The 19,597-nt window shown below is 31.3% G+C and overlaps 1 protein-coding gene across 2 annotated transcripts; it reads left to right on the top strand.

The window, feature by feature from the left end:
* Positions 1–768: 768 nt before the first annotated feature.
* LOC127717468 (uncharacterized) lies at positions 769–17,724 on the top strand. 2 transcript variants are annotated; one of them, XM_052223107.1, is made up of 8 exons: positions 769–1,056; positions 5,327–5,620; positions 6,385–6,705; positions 8,839–9,129; positions 12,545–12,649; positions 13,052–13,079; positions 16,582–16,685; positions 17,089–17,724. In XM_052223107.1, exons 1-8 carry the CDS (start codon positions 798–800, stop codon positions 17,535–17,537), a joined length of 1,851 nt encoding a protein of 616 aa, XP_052079067.1. In that variant the 5' UTR covers positions 769–797; the 3' UTR covers positions 17,538–17,724. The 2 variants fall into 2 exon arrangements, with proteins under 2 accessions (XP_052079067.1, XP_052079068.1); XM_052223108.1 differs by lacking the exons at positions 769–1,056; positions 5,327–5,620; positions 6,385–6,705 and having other exon boundaries at positions 8,654–9,129.
* The last annotated feature ends 1,873 nt before the right edge of the window (positions 17,725–19,597 follow it).

Raw genomic sequence — 19,597 nt, 5'->3', positions numbered from 1 at the left:
TTTGATATGAAGAACAGCAATAAAAGCGGCGTTCCTTTCCATTGTTTTTGCTGATCATGTTCTGATGCTGTATCATAGAGGGATACTCTCATATCCTTTGTTTGTTTTTCTATTTTTATTACCAAAAGGGATATAGAAAGAGTAACAACATCGAATTTTCATGAAGGAGTTCATTTAAAAGTAGAGAGTAAAGTATGACAAACCGTCATAAGAAAGGGCAAAATAATTACATAAGATGACTTGTATTATATTGACGAATTATAAAAACGCAACACAAATTTGGTGATTTTTACCGAATCATAATAGATCTTCAGAGTATTGCTACTCATACTTACCATAGTTCTTTCTGTGTAGAAAAATCCAATACATGACTTACATAGATTTCCACCAATGCGTTATTTTTTTGTTGTTGTCTTTTTTTTCTTTGTGAAACATTTAGGTGGATCACTACCCACACTTGAATCCGTTATAAGTTTCCCTAATGTGGCGACAGAGAAATAAAAATAAAAACGTGACAATCAAGCCAAAGTGATCAATTCGGATACTGATTTAAGTCCGCATTTTGATTCTAAGTACATGTAGGTTGGAACCTTTCCTTATTTAGGTTTATTAAAAAAAAAAAGAGATGTGGTATGATTGCCAATGAGCCAACTATTCATCATGGATCAATTGTAATGGATTTAAAGAATTATATACAAGCATGTCGTCATTTATTACATTTAGCTGTTTTATTTTAAATATAATTCATTCTATATTCATTAGGTTTACCTTCTAACTTAATAGTACAAGGATCAATAATGATAAAGGGAACGAAAGTAGTTCGTGGAGTCGAAGGAAACATTCTAACGATCGTCTGTGTTGTCAAAAGTGGAAGACCACCTGTAGAAACACTCGTTTTGAGTATAAATGGATCAAATATTACGAATAAGGGCAGTGATCGTATCACATATTCCTTCATTCCAACAAAACTGGACAACATGCAATTATTTACTTGTTCTGCCTACAGTTCATTACTAGTGAATCCATTATCATGTGAAGTACGTTTGAATATTCAGTGTAAGTTAATTGTTTAGTTATTAAAGTTAAAATGAATACTTTTTAAAGTATTGTTTTGAAACGAATCGAGAATATACATTTTCATAGTTTGAATAGTTTGGTGTCTGTTATAAAGAGATCAAGCTAGTCTTCCCCAAATTTGCACGAGGGTCTTTTTCAAAATTTCTCTAAATTTAAACCACAATTCACATTATCACAGAGCAATATGTATTGTTGGGTTTTAATTATAATACAATGCCTCAATTCTTAATCCTAAATACGTACAACAATGATATAGATAACCAAACCCAAATCTATATTGGAAGTATACATTTTCAGGTGAAGTTTTCGGATACAAAATTGTTGGCAAGCGAGGACATTTAATGCAAAAATTGATAAAATATGAAGCATTTGCAGTTTAGTTAAAAAAAAAGACATTTGTTAACGGTAACCTGTTGCGAAGAATTTCATTTTTGGTGAATGGAAATATAAATTATTATTAAAAACCTTTAAGTAAAAGATAGAGACCCTTTTTTTCGTTCAACTCCTATTAGAATTTAACAACTTTTAAATCAAAATCTGGTTAGTAATATAAATAAAAGTTGTATTTCCTTCATGTTGCAATCTGCATTATACATACTAGTATTGAAATAATTAATAAAGGTATCTTTTTTCGATTGTTTAACGTTATTTTGTCAAATTGAATACTTAAACTAGCACACACTATGCAGAAAAGAAAAAACATGAAGCCTCTATGGTCCGAGACCACAGTTATTTCGTAGTGCATTTCTTTTAGACAATAAATGTAAATTAAAAAAATCACACCTGCGCTTTTTCAATAATATTTTTACAGTGTATTGTACTACTTTTGGGACAAATTATATCAAAATTATAGAAAACTTCATCTGCTCTAACTCAAAATATGGACAATTTTATGTTAAGGGGGTTTTGAAATCTTTTGACAGCTATCGGAGTGCTAATTTTTAACCTTTTTCAGCTGGACCAAAATCACTTCTTCACTTTTAAATTCATGACCCAATTTTTTTACAGTGTAATTTTATCCCCCTACTCGCTTTTTGAGGCATCAAACATGACAAAATAAAGGAGTAGGTCCACTACGACCCCTTTTTGGTCCCAAAATATGGAAGTGGCCGCATTTGTGTTCATTCTTAATATCTAAATGTAAGTTGTATTTGAAGATAATACATAACATATATAAAGGTTGAGGCTGAACACGGATGCGGCCACTTTCATTTTTGACAAAAACTGTCTGAAAAGTGATATATTATAACATATTTGATAGATTTTTCATATTTATGCTTGGATTTGACCGTCTCTAATGACTTAATCAGTTCAAATCTTTCTCACATTAACTAATTGAATCGACTGAAGTAGACACTTAAGTGTTTAAAAAGTGTCCAAAATCTTTCATCAGATGAACCTGAATTTTGAGGCCAAAATCGGACCTTTCCGGACCTACTCAACTGGAAGGGATATAAAAAAAATGTGCTAGTAACTCACTGTCCACACTAGGGACTATATTCGTGGACAACGAAAATCAATTACAAAGGACGATAACTTATTGTCAGTAATTTTAGTTTTGCAAGGTCTTCAGAAATGGAATTCTGTGTATTTACCGTCAACTCAAATGCAAATTTTAACAATGACCGTTCGTATTTTCAGCAAACATTAAGAAAACATGGTATTTTGTAGCCCTCGTCTGATAAAATGATTCCATAAAACATATGAAACATGTGCAATATAAACTTCTTTATCGAACAGAAACAAAATCGTCAATCATGCATAGTGTTTCGCAAAACAATTCAATTCTTAAACATCATTCAAAATTATAATATTTGTGACAAAGCGAAATAATTTCTGTTGACCAAACTGCATGTTGGTAAAAAAATATTGACAGCCAGGACTTGGATACCTGCATAAAAACAAATATTGTTTCAATCTAATTTTCTGTTGAATTTTTTGGAAATCTTGTAATATAAAGGAATATAATTCCTTTATGCAAAACTCTGAATCCTTGTCCACATTTGGCTATAGTTTAGGTCCTTTATTGCTTTTGTTAGCTCTTCAATGTTTGTATTGTTTGAGATTTTAAAATATTGTGGTCTTATGCATGTAATACAGTATAGTTGGTACCGTTATTAGAATAACATAAACGCCGTAGTCATTTTTGTAATCATTTAAAAAGCAAGCCATACCTCTTGTCACGGTCAAAATTCATATATAGAAGCTTTCACAGTGGCTCAAAATAAGTATATTTTGTTTTTGTATGGATATATAAGGTATATACAATTCTATTGTTCGTAGAAAATAATTTTCAATAATTGAACGAATTTGTAATAAATGTGAGTGAGCTAGTTATATACAGCGAAACTATGTTTTATCGAGGTTTTTCATTTTGTAGTCATGTTTGAAATACTGAGTTTGTCAGCCTAAATTGTTATTTGCATTTAAACAACAAAACAGATATAATTTTATGCTGTCTTTTTTAAGAGTCTGTAAGACATGGTTAAATATGTAATTGTTATCGATAGTCGAAAGAATAAATTATTTTTATCATTTTCTTATGTATCACAAACCGACAAAAACGTTAATCGTATGTAATAGCATAATATATGTAATAGTATATATATGTAATCATGCTTATAGGTTTATACTAACACAGGTAAAATGTGTAGCTACTTCACTTGGTCAGAAGAATCTGCTCTCTAGAGATTTTCTTTCAGGTTTTTCTGTTGAAAGGATAAGTTTACGCTATGTTAATTTTGAACTGTTGATTTTCTCACCATTTTTCTTTTCTTCATGGTGTATCTGTCCCTTGTCAACTTATGCCTCAAGATTGTTCAAATGGTGTAAAGAAATCACATGGTTCATTAAATAAAAATCAGATGCAAGATAAATATATATTGTATAAGACCACCTATTATGCTTTAAATAAAGAGATACAAGTATAATAGACAAGTAAGCCATGTTTAGCCGTCGTTTGTTTGCCAAACGTTTCCAAGATTATTTTACGGTTCTAAATGAAAAGTGTCTTTTGAAGATGTACATTTATTTAAGAAAATACGTGTCACTTCTTAAAAAAAATTATTGCAAAAAAATACGAATTACCTATCTTAAAATGGAAGGTGTTTTGTTAAGAATTTCATTAGTGTAAAACACAATAAAGCACTTTATAAATTTAGTGCGTGAGAAATTTCCTGAAATTAGGTTCATCAAGACGCTCATACGAAAAAAAATGAAATTCAAGCATGTATAAATTCATGAATACATAAGGGCATAAATTATCAAAAGAGACAAACAAAGAATAGCACAATTCATCACGGGTCAACATTGCATGAGGGTGTGTAAGTGAAGAAATGACTTTGATACTAGGTTATTTTAAAACAATTCAAGAGAATTTAGAAATAACTGTATTGTATTTAAAGGTTTGAGTTTACCTGGCGACGCGTATCTCTATTCTGATGCAAAATAAACAAATCAATGAATTTAGTCATTATTTCAGCGTACAATCTTCATGAAACGAAAATTCCGCGAACTAATGTTATCTTCGTTGGCGCCTAAACTATGTGACGTCATAGGTATGCTTCCGGCTTCAAACGTAAACATCTGGAGTTTTCTGGCTACTTGTAAGCTTCATGATTGTAATATTAATTGGTAAACAGATGATGTCTAGGTTTAAAATGTGAGTTTTTTGCTCTTTATTGGAGAAATTATATGTCAATACATTTCGGAATTCAAAATATCGGCTTTCTTAGTTACAGACAGGAAGAATTTTACGATATTGTCATCCAATCAAAGTCGTGATATAACATCGTTGCATTCTTTTTTTATTTGGATAAAATTCTCTGTCATCAGTTTAACATGCTAGTTTATCAAATGCTTTGACAAAACAGCAGATTTTCACAGATAACGATGAATGCCGTAACTGATTAACAGACACATCTTTAGTTTTCTCTGTATATAAATTTTTCTAGCTTTTCGTTGGGTGAGGGTTCATATCTAACGTTTGAAGTGCAGCTCGACTGAGACGATGTTCTGTATATTACTTCTTTTTTTCCAAACATAAAATCACCATACCTTGCATTATGTTTGGTTCTTTTCCACAGAAAATTTAAATTTCTAAATTCAAAGCATCAAAATATTTCTCGATATCATTGCAACTACTTTTTTTTTGATATTTTATTTTAAGCATGAAAGGTAAAATATAACTTTAAATAGTTGCTGTCATAAAGATATTTACCTGAACAATTACTTAAGATTTTTTTTACAGATTCTCCAGTTGTTGAAATAAGACGCAAACTAACGAAAAACAAATTAACACTTATCTGCAATCCGAGCGGAAACCCTGAAAATTATACTTTTGGGGATTGGGAACACTGGTCTGAATTCAAAGAACATATTCGAAATGTTCAGGGGACACCTGACGGTACGCTTAGAATGAAATACACCACTGACAACCGGTTAAACGAAATTGACGGCATTTACAAATGCAAAACTTCCAACGGTATAAATGGTACAAATGGACGCTTATATCAGAAAGGATCAGTTCTCATAAACAATAAAGGTAACGTATGGAAAACATTTTTATATGAATCAAACGAACTTATATTTCTTTTAAATGTTTGTTAGTTGTTTTGAAATGTCATTCATGTTATTCCCTACTAGGTCTTCAGCATGCATCAATATAAACTTTCAATGAATATATGCCGTTACAAAAATGTATTGTGTTACATGAAACATGTGAAAATAATACAAACTGTCATGAAGTACTTGAAATATAAAGTTTGCGAAGAATCAATTCCTTGTGTTTGTTCTTCAACTCAACGTCACAGTAAGGTCTTCCGTGATGAAACTGATGATAACATGCTTGCAGTTAATATTCAAGTCGTACAGCTTTATCACCCAATATCAAATGTATTTATTGAATATCACACCATAAAACAATTAAATGGTATAATTATAGGAAATAGTGGATGAAACGATGTGCTGCCGAATTCAGTCATACAACCGAACAATTATCATCACGTGTTTACGCGTTACATAGTTCTATTGACAGCATTGCTGTTCATTTTGTTTTCTCAAAAGACATTTCATAGAGTTAAGAATAATTGCCGATGCAACAAATAATAGCCTTTCAGTTAATTATACTGACTTCCCCAACTCGAATATCAGCTTGCCATGGCGAGCTTGTTTCATATTATTTCTGACAAATAAGATTGAGAATGGAAACGGGTACGGAGTCAAAAAAACAACAACCCGACCAAATAGCAGGAAAAATGTCAGTTTAAAATAATAAAATGGTAATCTTCTCTATTAATTTTATTTTAGTTCCACCGTCATTTGTGAACTCAAATAAGCAAACTCAAATCGGTCGTTATGGTAAAGAAATTAACTTGACAGTGCTAGTTTACAATAAGTATGGCAAATTAAAAACAAACCTATCAAAACGGATTAAGTATCTAAATGCACATGAAATACAGGAGATGATTCGAATACAGGACATTGTCTATGGTGTAAACATAACAGTGGCTTGTATAAAGATAACATTCCAACTGACATTTGATAAAATAGAAGACTTTACAGATTATACAATAGAAGCTTGCAACAAAAAAGGGTGTAATGAACTAACGGTGAAGATAAAATCGGAAAGTAAGTTAAATAACTTTTTAGTTTTTTTTTATCTGTTTACGCCTTGACGACACCTTTATAAAAGTATCAATTTCATTTTGGAAATCTTACACTCTTACAAATGTATAGGTGTATCTTACCAATTTCGCACATGAATATCACTAAACGGAATTCTATACAAATAAGTGAAATACATTTGTGTCTTTAACAATAATTTTGAAATTGAAACTTCATCCAGGAAGTGTGAATATTAAGTCATTTAGTCATATAGTTTTTGTTTTTCATTTAATTTGCAGACTTATTCACTGCGATTAATATCAGTGCAAAACATTTGCTTATAGTCAATTCATTACTGTCCAGTTGTGTTTCAGACAATCCCGTATGCTGTTGATGTGTACATGTAAATAAGAAGTACTTAACAATCTGAATATAAACCGAACAGACCTTCATTGACTGCAAGCGTATTGTCTAAATAGTACAGAATTGAGCGCAGTAGATACTCGTGAATAGTGATGATAATAGCACTAACAATGATAATGATGATAGTAATAATAAAAAAAAAAATAATAATAATGATTATAGTAATAATCAAATTGTCAATGGCGAGTATTTTATTATACCAAGATAGAATACATCAAGCGATATCAAAATCTCACAAGTACCATTCAAGATAGGATATCTATAAAAAGCCGGATACCTTATATGTAAGCAGATTCGATCTAACGACAGCCCGGAATGTTTACTTTATGACAGGCCCTTAAATAAAGTTAACTCTAGAATGAGTTAACAAATTTGAGAATCGAAACGCGGAATGTGTTGAGAAGACAACAGCTCGACAAAAGAGCACATTTACAGTCTTAGGTCACCAAAGGATCCTCAACCCAGCGAGAAAATCCTGCATCCGGAGGCGCACCTCAGATAGCCCTTCTACAAAATGTGTACCACTTCAACGAAAATGGACGTCACATTAACTCCGAAATATAATTGAACAAAAATTTAAAAAAAATTCAAGACTTAAAAAGGCCAGAGGCTTATGGCGTAGTACAAGCCATAAATGCGCGGGGTTAAACAGGTTTAGTGAGATTTATTTTATCTTAAATTTATGGTGTAATAATAATTAATGTTGCCGTAATGGATGTAAATATAAAGATAAAAAATGTTCAGTGTTCATTGTTCGTATGAACTTTATTTGAATTCAGTTCAGCAGGATGAATATATTTAGTGTACATACTATAGCATGAAGAGTCGTCCTGAATGAGGCATGATATATCATCCAAACATCTAACAGTGTTATTAAATTATTTTATCAAATTATGTTTCGATGGGTATTTGCTGAATTTAGTGATTGATTGTAAATCGATACAGAAACAGGCCCGCAATTAGTTGTACACAGTTAGTTCCCATTTGAATTCCGAAAACTTGACGATATACATAATCTCCATAACGAATAAAATGTTATCAAGCATAAAATCAAGTGCAGTTATCATATCAAAGCAGGTCCAATTGACATATTTATTCACATTCAGAATTTGTAGATGCTCATTTAATTAGGTGTAGTATTACACATATGTGAACTCTAAAGAACTCTAAAGAACTTCTGGATAATTTAAAAATTAGATCTTTCTTTTAATTTATTTCTATCAAAACTTTTGTTTTTCAACCCTGTAAAGAACAATTTTCCATAAGAAATAAAAAAAAAAACCTGTCTATTATGTCTGTTTGTTTTATTCCCACATCGTTGTCAATATTATTGAATTGAGAGATTAAGCTAGCTATAAAACCAAGGTTTAATCCACAATTTTATGCATAAGAAAATGCATGCACCAAATCAGGAATATGACAGCTGTTTTCCAATCGTTTGATAAAGATATAGGTTTTTATTTTGCCATTTGATTAGGAACGTTCCGGTTTGAATTTTCTTCGGAGTTTGTTATTTGTATCATTTTACTTAATTTTTAAAATCTTCATCATGAGTATGCAGTGCAACAACTTACTTCAAATGATAACATTGTGCAATTATGAATGAAACTAAAATAACAGTACATACTTGGTAGTGATATTAATTTGACTTAACTAATTGGTAACTGATATTAACATGGTGATCTGTTATATTTGATCAAACTTCTTTAACATGTAAATTTTTCAACAAAACAGATCGACCAGAGCCTCCCACAAATATGTCAGTAATTCCATTTGACAGATATTTGACAGTATTATGGTATCTTGGATACAACGGGGGCTTTCCACAGACATTTTTCATAGAATACAAACAAGAGGCAAAGGAAATATGGAGACGGTCAAAACCTGTAATCGATAACATGCAGGCTAGAATGTCAAATGTCCTGTTTAACATGAGTCCACAAACTCGATATCTTGTTCGGGTATTGTCAACAAATGAAATTGGAGAAAGCAAAAAGACGTCTCTCACTCCTATAATGACTTTAGGTGAGTTAATATACAATATATAGTGGCAAAATTTTAATATTCATTTTGATTCTATGTTTTAATATATAGAACTGTGTTTACGTGGAGGTTACCAACAGGAGATCCTATGTTTTTTTATCTTTGAATTAATTATTAGGGGGAAAACCGCCTTTAGTCAAAAGCTAATATAAGACAAATAAAGAAGATAATAGATGGAAGATCATAATTCATAAATCTATTTAGTTCATTGAACGGCAAGGGTGAAACTATAGAAAAAGAGAAAAAGAACGATCAAATGAAAAAAGGCTTAAACTCTTTGCTGGTTACAACGCTACTTGCATTACCTGTAATTTAGCTTTTCACCTTAACATAGAAACAACTAAAAGTGTAGCGGTTATATTTCTTTGAAATAGAGTTGGCAATTTATTTACATTTTCCTTTGACCAAAAACCCACTTTCGCATCAACACTCGTTAAAATTGAGCTTTTGAACGTAAACGTTTCATGTTCCTTATTAATAAACTAGAACAAAGTGTTTGAGATGTTTGGTGCTAGGACAGTTGCTATAGGAACACAAAAGTATATTTTATTTTTTTATCTATAAATCAATTTTATCATTTTACAAAATAATTTTTAAAACTATTATTGAAAGTAAAAGAACATTGAGGGATAAGAGATTAATTATAACCGACCTTTAACATGACCTCAACTAAAGAGATTTTTATTGTAGGCTGATTTTTTTTTCTTCATTTTTCTAATATATCTAACAAACTTGATTCTGTATGTATGTGCCCGTCTCAAGTCAGGAGCCTGTAATTCAGTGGTTGTCGTTTGTTTATGTGTTGCATATTTGTTTTTTGATCATTTTCTGTGCAAAAATTAGGCCGTTAGTTTTTCTAGTATGAATTGTCATTTCGGGGCCTTTTATAGCTGATTGTGCGGTATGGGCTTTGCTCATTGTTGAAGGCCGTACGGTGACCTATAGTTGTTAAGTTCTGTGTCATTTGGTCTCGTGGGGAGAGTTGTATCATTGGCAATCATACCACATCTTCTTGTTTTATTTGTACAGATGAAATAATATTGACTTTTCTGTAATAGTTTTTTAAAAATAATGTTGTAACATTCGAATATAGCATTATTGCGTTTTTTGCTGACTGATGATGTGTTTCTGAAATAAAAATGAATTGAAATGAAAAAAAAAACACAAACTGTTCTGACATAAAAACATATCTAAGGTTATTCTGTTTGAGCTGTATCATATAACTTTATGTAATGAACAAATTATTCAGCTAGATTATCTAAACACATGTAAGGCTATCATTACTATACAAAACATGGTTTAGCAGAGAAATTGCATGAATGTTAAAACTAGTAACGCAACATCCAAAACAATTATATGTGATTTAACCAATATGTCATTTTATTTGTCTTATCGATTTCCGAAAAACTGCTTAAAACAGAGACCAATAAAAGTTGTATATAACTAGTTTCATAATTTGTTTTAATGTTTGCGTATATATATGATCATAGATAGAAACAACAAACAAATAATTGCAGGCAAACTCATTATTGAACTTTATATGTGGTCTATTTGAAATATCTGACCAATATAAACTTGAAGGTAATTTCCTATCAATTTTTGTAACATCACACGTGTACTCTTTCTGTTTCTTATGGTAGCTATAGCGTCAATAGCTGAACCAAAAAGGCAACATATTGAAATGAAATGAATGTGTATACTAATATTTGGAATTGAAAAAACAGTTTTTCGAGCTTACTTGTAGTTTCTGAAACTCTTTCTGCAATCTAAATATCTTAATTTTTCGACTTTTACAATCTTAGAAATTAAAACTTTAAATATTTTGAGTGTAGAAATATTGTAAATTATTCATTTAAGTAGAAATATTAATATCAAACTATATTTTATACTTGTTTTATTTTAGCAGCTGTTGTCACATGTTTACTCTTATTAATTTTTCTTCAAATAATGTCAGAATATAAATCAAATATGCTGCATGTCCATTACAACGACTTAAAATAACTGTTTAACACGGAGGTGGTAGCATTACAAATATATGTTGCATATTGTTATAGTAAATCAATATTGATTCAGACAGACGACTTTGGACTAAAAACGCGATGATTTCAACTCCTCAATTAACAATTTCTCATTGCTCACCAGTGTCATAACCTCTGCTCCGTTGTATGCTGTTTACATATCTCAATTGAAACGTTATACTAGTGATGTTTAGACAATGTAGCCTTCATATACAGTGGCGTGTTCCTTACGCAGAAACTGCTCTAACAGAGTTATGAGGAGGAAATGACAGTCCGTTAATTTCATGGACACCATCATGAATTTGGCATCTGTATGATGTGTCTGTATCTAAACCAATTAACAACATATTTACCACGTCCTTAATTGCGGTTTACCATCTACGTCGTCTGGTCGGCGTAGTTCCGACGTGACCTTTCCCCCACATGACTGTTTTGTCGAGTGTGAATTTGCATTGCTATGCGACGTGTCTCGGTATTTATATACGCAACATTAAGGTATTCAGTAATGGTGTTTCTTTTGTAAGCACGGTTGGAAATGTTTTATGTCTTATGTTGTCTGTTGGATACGACCTATTTCGGTATTTTAATATCCCGCTTTTGCGTATTTTGTTGTTACTTTCTATACTTATGGGTCTGATGAGTCATCTTGTGCTGAGTTGTTTTTTTGTTCATTTCTGAATCATTGATGTTGAAGCAAGATACCTATAATTCTATAAGTTTGCACTAAGGATAGAACGAAGTATTTTCTTTTTTCATACCAACCTATTTAAACAAAACAGTGTTATGGTAGTCATACCATCCCAAAGAGGTTTATGTGAAAGTCATAAAAAATTCAAATATTTTTTATATGTTATGTATATACAAAAAACACAATATTCTAAGATTAAATTACAGTGTTTGATTGGAAGCCTTTTATAATAAGTCTATTTAAAGTATTGATAAGTTTACCCGATTCTTAGCTAATAATCACATCTTCGTATATGCATATTCTATAATCATTATAGATATACTATGCTAAAAATTGTGTTATAAGTTGACATATTATATGTGAATGATTAACACAACGTGTTTTGAATGTTAGTATAATTGATAAAAAGTGTTTATTGATTTGTGAACTAAGTATAAAAAAGAGGGACGAAAGATATCAGAGGGACAGTCAAACTCATAGATCGAAAACAAACTGACAACGTTATGGCCAAAAATAAAAAGACAAACAGACAAATAATGGTGCAGTATAAAAAGTGATATTTCTAGTGGTTCTTTCATGAGAACTCTCTATTTATGAATACGTAAATTACTGTTTTACATATTGTTGTTGTACTAATAACAGTATAGTTGTACCAATATATGATTTAAAAAAAATGTATTACATTTTTCAGCCATTCATTCATCAGGTGAAAAATCACTATCTGTCCAAAGCATCGTCATTGTAGTACTAGTGTTTGTTAATATAATCATGGGAGTAGGGATCGGATTATTTGTTCGTAAGTCTTAGTTATCATAGTGACGACATATCTACCAGAAAAATCAAAACGTAACACCGACAATATAAACATTACAATGCATATGCAAAATATATGACCATGCTTTATACAATTTGTTTTCAGGATTGTCACGATAGTCGACTAAATGTACAATGAAATTAGCTTACTTATTACATTATAATATGAAACTGTCCACGTGTCTTTACAACTTAACAATACAATTTTCAATTGTTCATTGCATAATTATTGAACATAAAGTTGTAATCGCATTAAGACAAGGCTTTAAAAATGGTTTGGAATGAGCACTGTATAATAAAGAAAAAAGATATAAGTTTGACTTTAATCAAATGTGAAAGATTAATAAAAAAGAAGAACTTTTGTTGTTTATATTTCAAATTGTAGGTTACTTTAAACAGAAGATCAAGAAGAGGTTTGTTTCTTATTTTTAGACAAAATTATTATATTTCAATAAAATTCAAGCCGATACTAATGGTTTTTCATTTACGTTTTGTTCACTTGCATATCATATGAAACTCACGTAAATTTCACGAGAAAATAACATGAATTTTCAAACAAAGTAATTCAAGAAGGGCGAAAAATACCAGAGGGACATTTAAACTCATAAATCGAAAACAAACTGACAACGCCATGGCTTAAAAAGAAAAAAGACAAACAGACAAACAATAGTATACAAAACACAACATAAAAAAACTAAAGAAAAAGCAACACAAACCCCACCAAAAATTGGGGGTGATCTCAGGTGTTCCGGAAGGGTAGGAAAGCCGATCCTGCTCCACATGTGCATCCATCGTTTTTCTCCTGTTAGTACAAAACCGGTAACAAGTCTTTTTCGGTAGGTCAAATTCGTGAAAAGGGAACGGTGTTGTAGTTACGATATTAGGAACGTTTAGTTAGAATCATACAAAATACAATATTTTGGAAAAGTTCATGTGCAATACACGTAAAAAATGTTACATTCGATTAATGTGAACCTCAATTCGTGTAAAATGCACATAACAATATTCACTTCCAATCTAGTTTTAGTTGGAAGTTGTAAATTTGAGATATTTTACATGAACTTTTCGCAAGATTCATGTGAAAATCACTTGATAAAAATTTGTCTGTGTAATGAATGTTCAATTTCAAAAATGTTTAGGATATCACGTGTTTTAGCAAAACGGACCTTATAAAGTCTAAGATTGTTTATTTGATTCGTTTTGGTCACAAAACTCTCCAATTAGGTTGTTATAATTAACATTCGGCATTGAAAATATAAACAAAATATATGATGGTTGTACGGTCAAAACAGACTTTCTAAAGCAATGCTTTGTTTTTAAAAATGTCTTGTTTTTATAGTATCTTCAGTAACCTATAATCGGTTGCAAATTGTTGAACAATTCATAACTCATTTCGTATTTGATTTATGTGTAGATTATGTGCGAAAGTTACCGCTGTCAGCAAACGATCAAGCAATGAAGCATATGCACGAATCAGAGGGATAATAACATGGGTTATACTGGAATTTTGATAAATCATTTTATTGTCAATGCAACAATATCATGCCATCAACGATGCATGACGTCGCTATTTCTGCGAACTGATGACGTGTATGTCAGTTATTCCTCTTTGGTCAGATGAAGCAGAAGGTCTTTGAAGGTTTTCTATAAAAACATACAAACTTGTTTTCTGATTATTGGCGTGTCCCTCTATTAGGAAAATGTTTTGCATGTTTCCAATTTCGGGAAACAACATAAAACACAATTTGGAAAACATTAGAAATGTGTACACACAAAATAATCGTTTTAAAAGGTCGATTTCACGAGAAGAATATGACACTTGTTTTCAGATTATTGCATGTTCCTCAAATATGAAATTGTTTCGTTTTCGTTTTCAGAAATACCATACGAAATGTGCACCAAACATAAACAATTATTCAAGGAAAAAACCGTAAAAAAATATTTTCGGGTATAGGTGCACAATTGAGATATGGATTAAAAACAAAATGTATATCAATAAAAATAATTGCACAAAGGTTCATATGAAAAGAAAGAGATAGGACCAGATTCCATGAATTTGTTTCAAAGAAGGTTCATGAAAAAATGCTGGCCCCGATGAGGCCTTTTTCTGAAAATGAAGTCAAATTACAAATGCCTACATATTACTCAGAACAGACATTATGATTCATTTCGGTCTATCTGTATCGTAAAAAAAACGAAGGCTTAAGTTGTATTTTAAGCAAAGACATTTCTGCAACGCATTTGTTCAACCCACCACTTTTAGATTAATTGTCTGTGCTAAAACGTACTGCCATCATGTTTATATCTATCCAAGGTCCAATTTGCGTGAGGGATTGTAAATTTTAGCTTTTTAAATTGAAATGGATAATTTTAGTACACTTGGTAACACCGTTTAAGTACCAAAGCATTTACTATTGAATCAGTGATTCCTTCAGTGACAAATAGCCCAGAATCCGTTTTGTCGACCTAGTGCTAGAAAATAAAATAAAACATCACCAGTATCGTGAAGTCCGGAATTATCGTTTTTATTTGAGTTCAACAGGAAGGCTCAAATCCAATCATTTGAAAGCTAAACTAATATCATGTCTAAACGCGCAAAAAGCTATATGACCAAAACGGACTTGAAAATTTCAAATTAGTCAAAGTTTAACTTCATCTCGGAGAGTTGAAAACTTAGTTTCGTTTCTTAGAAAGTTCAGACTTTCATTAAAGAAATGCTTCAAAATGATTGTTAAAACTCAAGGCAGTACCGCAGCACCTACATTTTCTTTAATCCTTTTTTTTCTTTAATCGTGTTCGAGTATTTTAAATAGGCCATACTATAAAAAGCCAGTGGCTCAGTTTTGTTTTATAAAATGTGAATAATATAAAACCATGAAAAAAGAAGACTATGTTGTATAAATACCAGTTAGACACCTATCCGCTGGAGATCAAATTACGTTCATGTTAGCTGCTATAAGTCGTTGTACGGTCATCAATAATACAGAACCCATACAATATAGTAAGCTATAAAATACTGCGACATGGTAAAATGTCTTGCAATTCTTGTATGTACAAAAACACAGTGTTGACAGCAACCAGCAACAAATCACTATTAACAGGCTTCTGACTTGTGAAAGACACATACAGAATATGACTTGGTTATGTCAAAACAAATAACGTAGATACGCAAGACGCGAGTCATATGATACTCATTGGTATTGAATGTTAGTTTAAAGTAAGTTACAATATTTTGAATAAAGTTTGCCTGACTTTAAAATCAATTGGTACAAAAACGAACCAATCAATGTAACCTGCGTTAGTTCCGATTAAAAATCGATTTAAACCATATTGCAGCGTTGATAGCATCCTTAAATAAATACAAAGATAAGACGATGTGGTATGAGTGCCAATTAAACTCTCTACCAGACACCAAATAGTATAAAAAAGAGGCAAAAGATATCAAAAGGATGTTCAAACTTAAGAGGATGAGCAAAACCCATACCGCAAAGCAAACTATAAAAATCACCGAAATCAAAAACAAAATAAATAAATCAGACGAGAAAACGACTGATTTAAGTGCAAAGCTATAAACGAAAAACAAATATGCTATATAGCAACAAACAACAACCACTGATTTACAAGCTCCAGACTAGGGTCCGGCACATAAAAACTATTGCAGGATCAAACAATTTTGCTGGCGGCAAACCCTCCTCTAATCTATGACAGTGGTGTAACAGAACAGCATAAGAACAAACTTAAAAAAAAAAAAAAAAAAAAAAAACTTAACACATCAGATTGCTACAATCACTTCAAACCCAACTAATAGGCAACATATTAAAACTTTACTTGCATAAAAATGTAAACAAAAATTTCACAAATTTTGCTTGCCTCCCTCTAATGTTTTTTTAGTTTTACGCATGCTTTCATCTTTAGGGTGATGACAGCAGTAAATGTCCGAACATCAGAAGCGAGTAATGTCGACAGTGCTAATTATGCAGATATAACGGAAGACGAAAACAACCAGACATCATCACAAGGTACACAAATGACCAAAAACAATCCAATGAAATGGTAACATCCAAATTTGATTTTGCTAACTGTAAATCTGTTCCAGTTCTCACTAAAAATTCGTCCCTAAAAGTTGTCAATAATGTCTGGATAACAAATTTTGTTCTATGACATCAGAGAAATTAAATAATGTGCTGTTATCAGTTCTTATTTCTGGGAAATCACGGCATTTCATCGATCCAAGTTGATAACTTTTTAATAAAACCGAATATTTAGGGGAAAAACTGTATGTCATTTATTCAATAATGATAAAATATGATTAAATGACGATATCTGATTAATGTAATGATGCAAAATGTCAATGTATTCAGAAAACGAAAATCCAATTTTGTCAACCGTCAACATAATTGATGTCGCTTAAATTCATTTCAGAAAACGGAAGTCCGACCCTGTCAACAGTCAACATAATTGGTGTTGAAAATAGAGATGAAGCTACCTTGTCATCAGAAAATGCATCAGTAGCGTCAGACAATAATATCAATGATGTAGACAATTATGATGGTATATATGAACAACCATACACAACACTGGTGGTACAAAATCGTGCTGACGACGAAAATGTGTATCTAATTACAAAACAGAACTCAATCTATGAGAATGAAACTACTTTGGATAATTCAGCTAGTGAAATTTCTTGTGGGTTCTTACATGATACTTCACCGGGGGAACCCAACCTACCTGTTTATGAAAATGTCGTTCAAGAGAAAGCTTACCTGAACTACATTGCTACATGTAACGACATCGACAATGATTTTCACCGTTTACACATTAATCCACAAAATAGTAAGGCAGAATACATTAACATGGTGCTGAAACAATAGGATAAGATTTAGAATTCGGACTTTTTTGTACATGTACAATTGTACATCTAAACATACAAGTGCTATTAAATGTGTTCCTTGTACTAAATACAATTCAACACTTGCATGCGGTATATTTCTTTAAAGTGATTTTTTCATGGCCAATGGTCTATGAACTTGATAAAGTATAAAAGTAATTTATATTGCCGCATCTGTGTCATGCATCATGATTTAAAAGGCCTATTCAACCAATTTAAACAGGAGTAGTATGACAAATATCGCAGGTAGTCCGGAAACTGCTTCTCTGTCTTAATTACCTGGAGTGCTTCAAGGCTTAAAGAAGTGTTTTTTTTTTTTTTTCTTTCGTTTCTTAATAGTTTTTAAAGAAATGTTGTTTTTGTAATGTATTAATGTTTTTTTAAGAGAGGTTGGATGAATTTATGACCGAATGAGTCACGCCAGTGCGAATTATAGGTACATTTTCAGGCCAGATGCATGATAAAATATCTTCATTTACATTTCCGACATTATATGAATCGAGAAACAATATTCAATAACTATGACACTTTTAAAGTTTTTTTATTAATGAAATATAGACGTTCATAACAAGTTGATGTCGATGCAAATACCTGCGCATTGAACAAAGTTTAGAATTATACATTTCTTTAAATTGATTCTTTGCTCTAAACGAATTCGTTTGATCATAATTGCATTGATCAATGCTTAAATTTGTTCCTCATGACCTCTTTTTAGTTATTGTAAGTTAAGAGAACATACAACTACAGGGGCAGGTTTGATAAATCCATCCAAATACCTGTAATTAGATATATCTGAGGACATGTCTAGTGATCCTCTCATAACTATGTTAAGACATATATCAAACCTCGCCTCCAAGTTGTCTTAGAATGATCTTAGCATAGATATCCTAAAAATAATATTAACATGGATTTATTTAAAAAATCATTTGAATGAAGTATGTGTTTCCCAAGTACTGGGTGTTATTCATAAATAACAATATATTATTACTACACCAATATGCATATGAAAATTCAAATACAAAATGAGAAAGAAAGAATGAAGTGATGGCATTATTTTATTTTTTTTGTACAAACTCTATTTGACACTGTATCAGTTATAATAAGAATAAAGTATAAAACCGTGCATTCATGCTATATGAACATCGAATGTTCACTATTGATAAATCATTTTTATTATCTTTCAACTTATTAAGATTAAGTTATGAGTGGGAAAAGGGTTCCGAATTTCACAGAATTGAATGGGAGTTCCAATCTCTTTGTGGATATCATAAGACACCTCTCGTGTGTCCTTATTTTATGACAAACTTTAAGAGATTTCCTCGATGAGGACCACTTTGTCCTAAAACATAACATAGACGGCTTCGTCCGCCTCATTCTTATACTTTTACAGATGGGTGCAGTCCTAGCCTGTACAAAACTTAACTTGGAGCAGACGCTTTGTAGAAGTACTCACTTGTGATCGACAAATATACATGCAGATTTCATAATAGAAATGATATTTTTTTTAATAAGAAGGCGGATAGAAAGGTTAACTAACGCATCGCGAAAATAATTGTATATGATGGTATATCAATATAATTGTTTACGTTGCGTCGTTCCCCATTTTTACAGTCTCTTCCTATATATAACTCTTTGCATTACATGGATTATTCATCGTATTTCATCTTGTTTGCCTTGGTTTTACGAAATTTGTTTTGCAAAAAGGTTCAAGCGAAAATTGTATAGTGTCCGGATATATAAGATGTTGTGTAAATGTTCTATAAGTAAGAACAATCTCGTCAATTTCTTTACAGATTATAAATGATATCGGGGACGTCCGAAAAAAATACTCATTCTGAACATGAATGCAATATTTGCCCCTGGATGTTTAGCTACCACTAAAATCAATAAACTTACATAATATACTAACATTAAACTATTCCAGAAGAGAACTGAGCATAACTTTCATTATAAAGTACAAATATGATCATTCATGTAACTTATTGCTCGATGATGCAGTCGATAGGTTTGTTATAAAAAACCTTCCTGAATTACTGACTTAAG

This window comes from Mytilus californianus, unplaced genomic scaffold, assembly GCF_021869535.1.
Source record: "Mytilus californianus isolate M0D057914Y unplaced genomic scaffold, xbMytCali1.0.p SCAF_10, whole genome shotgun sequence".
Taxonomy (NCBI): domain Eukaryota; kingdom Metazoa; phylum Mollusca; class Bivalvia; order Mytilida; family Mytilidae; genus Mytilus; species Mytilus californianus.
The sequence above is the reverse complement of the archived record's forward strand: the minus strand, read 5'-3'. Positions and strand labels throughout refer to the sequence as shown.

Bases quoted from the DNA above. Each gene is read 5' to 3' on its own strand.
- LOC127717468 (XM_052223107.1), top strand. From the start codon at position 798: ATGATAAAGGGAACGAAAGTAGTTCGTGGAGTCGAAGGAAACATTCTA. The intron at 1,057-5,326 runs GTAAGTTAATTG...TTTTTTTTACAG, and splicing joins AGTACGTTTGAATATTCAGT to ATTCTCCAGTTGTTGAAATA. The intron at 9,130-12,544 runs GTGAGTTAATAT...TACATTTTTCAG, and splicing joins CACTCCTATAATGACTTTAG to CCATTCATTCATCAGGTGAA.